The 5,152-nt window shown below is 44.9% G+C and overlaps 1 protein-coding gene across 1 annotated transcript; it reads right to left on the reverse strand.

The window, feature by feature from the left end:
- Positions 1-1,950: 1,950 nt before the first annotated feature.
- LOC147975309 (ethylene-responsive transcription factor ERF071-like) lies at positions 1,951-2,301 on the reverse strand. Its single transcript, XM_087520362.1, has one exon. It carries the CDS (start codon positions 2,299-2,301, stop codon positions 1,951-1,953), a length of 351 nt encoding a protein of 116 aa, XP_087376488.1.
- Positions 2,302-5,152: the final 2,851 nt, after the last annotated feature.

The raw sequence follows: 5,152 nt of genomic DNA on the forward strand, positions 1-5,152 counted from the left end.
GAATTTTACTTGTAAAATGTGAATGGAAAATGAGATTTTGTTATATCCAAACAAAAAAGGACTGGAGGGAGTGATTGCCCTGACACGTACGTGACCTCTGATAGCGCAGGCATTGAACCGGCGCGCCGGCCAAGAGGGCCCCACTCGCTGCAGGCCCGGCTGAACACGCCTCCTTGCCACATGCAACCGGCTTCAGATTGCCCCTCCTGCGTCCATTGAATCGTGTGTGTGCCGGTAACACGTCCTTCTACGAGCCGGCTGGCATTTTAGAACACAAAAAATGATCAAAATTTATATAATTACGCATAGTCTTGACTTGTTGTGCTAGCACTGGTAGCAGGAACTAGAGGTTTCTCTTTATTTATAAATCTCCTCACATTTGTTTGGCTTTGTAGTGAATCATGGTTGTGGACATTATCTATGAATGTGCGGATATCTGTGAACATGAGTTTGATGTGGAAGTTGAACTTGGAATGTTGGGCTTGCTCGTGAAGTATACCATGTCCAGTGCATGTAGAACTAATGTTATACCATGTCCAATGCATGTAGAACTAATGACTTATTGTTTGGAAAGTAATTGATGTTATTACATGATCCTAAATTTTTTTTGTGCCACATCAGTAGATGCACGGATCTCACAACAGGCATGCTGACTGGACAAACATTTTAACCTATCTATTATGAAGGAAAATTAGTAGTGACAACAGTTTTAGATACCAGGAGATGCCTAGCCTGCTCTGCCTCTACTAGCTTCTTTCTGGCTTCTTCCATCTCTTCTTTGGCTTGGGTGAAGAGAGCATATGATTGCTCCTTTCGCTTCTTCAGGAACTCAGCTACATTCTCAAGGGTTGTTGCATGCTTTCTTTCAGCCTTTATTAGAGACACAAGGACACAAACAATTGACAGCTCCACCTGGCTTGCGTGTAATCCAGCATCATCTGGGCATTGGCACCTTGTGTCTTATCCAACATCATTAGGGAACTGGCACCTTGTGTGTAATCCAGCCTCATTTTGGAAACACGATCTCGAGGTTGACCATACTTCCCTCCTCGCAGGAACTGCAGCCTAACATGAAGTTACTTCTTTTTAGATCAATACTCGGAGCAACACAGGTCCATTTAGTAGAAGCTAGATAAACATGACTCGGAGAAGTGGATTCAAAAGGAAAAGTATACAAATAGACTACAAGGTGACAACACCCATTTCCTACATCCAGCTAAAAGCGAAAGCCCTAGGACGATTAAGACTCTTCTTATTAAACATGAAGAACACAAGGCTAAGAGGAACATAAACTACAACATATACACATCAAAGAACATGAGGCTAAGCGAAAGTAATTGAAAGGGTGTTACTTACCAAAGCTCGTTTTACAGGTTCGGTGTAGCTCCTCTTTAACTTGCCATGCTCCTTGAAGATGTCCCTAATATCCAGTGTTTGGTCTTCATTGCTCCTCTGCATGTTCGCACTCGTGGTCTTAAAATATCAACATGGCAAAAAAATGTACTAGTAATACGCAAGCATCTTGTGGGCAACATTAAAGCACTCGTCTGCCAAGCTAGAGTATCTCCAACAGAAGCGCAATGCACGACACTTTAAAAATGTGTTTACAGTGCTGAGATCGAGATGTAGAGATAGAGAGTAGAGATTACAGAGTAGAGACATAGATAGTTCTCATCATAGATATAGCATAGATTGATAAAAAATAGATAGCTCAACTACTCCTCGTCGTCCGACTCATCCTCGGTGATGTCCTCCTTCGATGTCTCAATGTAGGAATGAAGATACAGATCGTCATCGGATTCCTAGGGCGACGCTGCTCCTAGCCTCATGTTGAATTAAGCGTCTACTTTTTCGCATACGCTTGTCCACACGATAGGCGGCTCACTCCACCCTCCTCTTCTCCCTCTCCGCCCTCCTTTGCGTGTAGAACTCGCGCTCGTTGACGATGTCCTACGGGACGTGTTGGCGCCACAACGTCATGGCTTCCTCGTCCGTCTCGGCGATGCCGAGACAGTGCTGCTGCCTCCAGTTGTCGGGATGATCCTCATCGGTGATAAGCCGTGACAGAGGCACGAGCTCCTGCGCCTGCTCCCACATCGGCAAGTTGGGGAAGTTCAATGTTCTATGAGGCCACCGAAGGCGCCACGCCACTGCGTCGTACGTGCGGGCAGCCTCGTTGGCGGTGTCGAAATTGCCGACGCCGAGGCGCATCCCGCGGAACCGGATCTTGGCGGAGAAGCCGCCGGAGGGGTGTGTGCGCAGGCCGTGGTATCCCCAAGTTTCTCGGCGACGCGGCGGCATGGTAGTGCGGTGGCGGCGAGGCGAGAAAGAGCAGGGAGAGAGCGGTGGCAAGACACAGAGCGGTGGGAGTGCATTGGATTTTATAAAGCGCACAGGACGCCGTGCACCAAAACTAGCATGCGCCCGACCCCTTTTTCCCGCGCGCGCGCGATCCTTTCCCGACGTCCCTGCTATCTCTACTCTGTTCTCTACTGTTATCTACTGTTATATTTATTTTATATTTAATATTTATCTCTAGTCTCATCTCTACTATTATATTTATTTTATATTTAATATTTATCTCTACTTCTCTATACTCTACTCTTTTTTTCTACTTTCTTTTCTTTTAAAGAACAGAGTTGGTGATGATGGTGTGCCTGCCATCCTGCAATATAGGCTGTCCGATTTATATCCGACGGATAGGAAGGAAACTATGGCAATTTTGTAGAAAGATACCCACACCCCTCTCCAGATTTGCAAATATGACCTTCCCTCATTCATCCTTTTCTCCTACAAGATATAAACTACTCATACAAATGCCTCTTGATGTTCAATGTAACGCATGGGAATCTTGCTAACATTCCATCATTTGCCACACTACTGGTTGCAGATGAAGAACCTACCCAAGAACAGCGCGATACAAGAGCGATGCACAATTACAAGCTGATATTCTGTTGGACAATGGAGGCTATAACCAATTACTTCTATGGGAACAATAGCAACCAGGAAATTTGAAGGGTAGGTATGAACAAAATTGGAACTACACATGTACGACTAAGTTATTCAATACACACATTTCCAATTGAGGAGGAGAACGATGGTCGCGGCGGCCTCTGTGCATCATGGTCGGCAATGGGAGTCAGTTCATTGTCCACGACGGTGGTGCTTCTGTGCTTGGCGTCGGCTTCTAGGAAGCAGATTCGAGACCGTGGAAGACGGTGCCAGGGAAGAGGCTCCGTGTATGACAACGATGGTGGACCCGCTCCAGTGCGACGTACGAGGTCGTCGATGAGGCAGATGCACTGCGGTGGACGAGTGTGCCGATGGAGAAGGGGAGGAGCACGAAGGCTGCAGTGCCATGGAGAAGACTATTTTAGTGTGGGATAGAAAATGGGGAGTATTCAGGTGTACTACTCTGGGTACTGCGGTGGGGTTGGCTGGGTAGGGTGAACCTGAAGTTACGAAAACAGGCCCCTACCAAGCGTAATCCATAGACATGTTCCGAATGTTATGATGGTAACTTCGCACTGCTCGAATCAGGGTCGTGGGAGATTTTCCCGCCGACCCTAAAATTTTGTGACACTGAACTCCCCGTTTGGCGTGTTGGGTGATTGGTCTATGCAACTAGCGAGTAGTACTAGTAACTACTAGTACTCCCTCCGATTTTATTAACTTTGTATATTAGGTTTGACCAAAGTCAAACTTCCTAAAGTTTGACCAAAGTCAAACTTCCTAAAGTTTGACCAAGGTTATCGAAAAATATAAACATTTACCATAACAAATATGTATGACGTGAAAGTACATTCAATAATGAATCTAATGGTATTTATTTGTTATTGTATATGTTAATATTTTTTGTTATAAACTTTCTTAGAGTTTACAAAACTTGACTTTGACCAATGCTAATACGCGTACTTAAAGAAACACGGAGGGAGTACACATTTGTTTTCTTAGTTTGTAGTGAATTAATCATTTGTTGTAATTATGAAATAAATATATTAGGCTACTGACTCCGAATGTAATGGTCTATATAGTTCAATAGTTCCAATCATTGTTGAATTCCAAGATGTATACGAGGTCTATAGTACTTCACAATATGCTCAAACTCACATAATCCCAATCAAATGCGAATCTAAATGCATTTCATAGTTATTACTTTGTAGGATGAAACAAAACCAACCATAACTCTACATCATCCATTATAAAAGCAACATTTCGAACACATCCCAATGTGTGAATGAAACATGTACAGAGAGCTTGCGAAGATGGAGTAGATAGGGCGGTAATGATTGTGTGTATGTGGAAAAGACAGTAGGAGACAAGCCTAACAAGCGAGAGAGAGAGAGAGAGAGAGAGGAAGAAGTTAGGTCTATGAGATAGATGGAGACATGTACTATACATGAGATGTGTGTGCATCCGGATTCTATAGACGTGGAAGGAGAAGAGACAATAGGTTTGATGAGAGAACTGTAAAAACATGGACGAGAGGGGAAGGATTTCGTGGGTTGAGGGATTGATAATTTTGTGCAGGAGAGAGAGGGGGGAGGAGTCAGTCAGCCGTCGTCACATCATCCAACTTCCAAATGGACGCACATTCTCTAGTGCGGTGTGGTTGCCATCTTCGATCACCTATGTGCCCTCTTTAAAGGTTGAGGTGTTGTGCATGCTGGGGTGCAGAGAAGCACAAGCAGGAGTGGTCGCCATATAGCCTAGGATGGGGATGAATTATGTGCTCGGGGGAGGGGGAGTGTGTGTGTGTGTCAAGTATTGAGAGAACTCAAACCTATGGAGAGAAATGTGTTTGTATGTGACAGAAAGCTACATGCTAAATAGGGTTTTCACGAAGAGATTGTGCGTGCGAGATAGAGAGCGATGTGCGGGCATTGAGGTGGGCAGGGACCGGGTGAGGGTGTCAAAATGTGTGCGTTGATGCATGTGTTACATGCGATCGTGCGAGGGACGGACAAATTGGGAGAGATGGTTGTTGTGTTATAGATGCTCCTCTCTCTCTCACACACACAGACACAAGTACAAAGAGAAGACCGTTCTCTCATGTATACACAACGTTTCGGCATATGTCTCTGTCCCACTCATGCATGATCATTTGCACATTTACACCTCTCTATGTCTCTATGACATGCACACCGTCTCC

This window comes from Triticum urartu, chromosome 4A, assembly GCF_056163025.1.
Source record: "Triticum urartu cultivar PI428250 chromosome 4A, HENAU_Tu73, whole genome shotgun sequence".
Taxonomy (NCBI): Eukaryota; Viridiplantae; Streptophyta; class Magnoliopsida; order Poales; family Poaceae; genus Triticum; species Triticum urartu.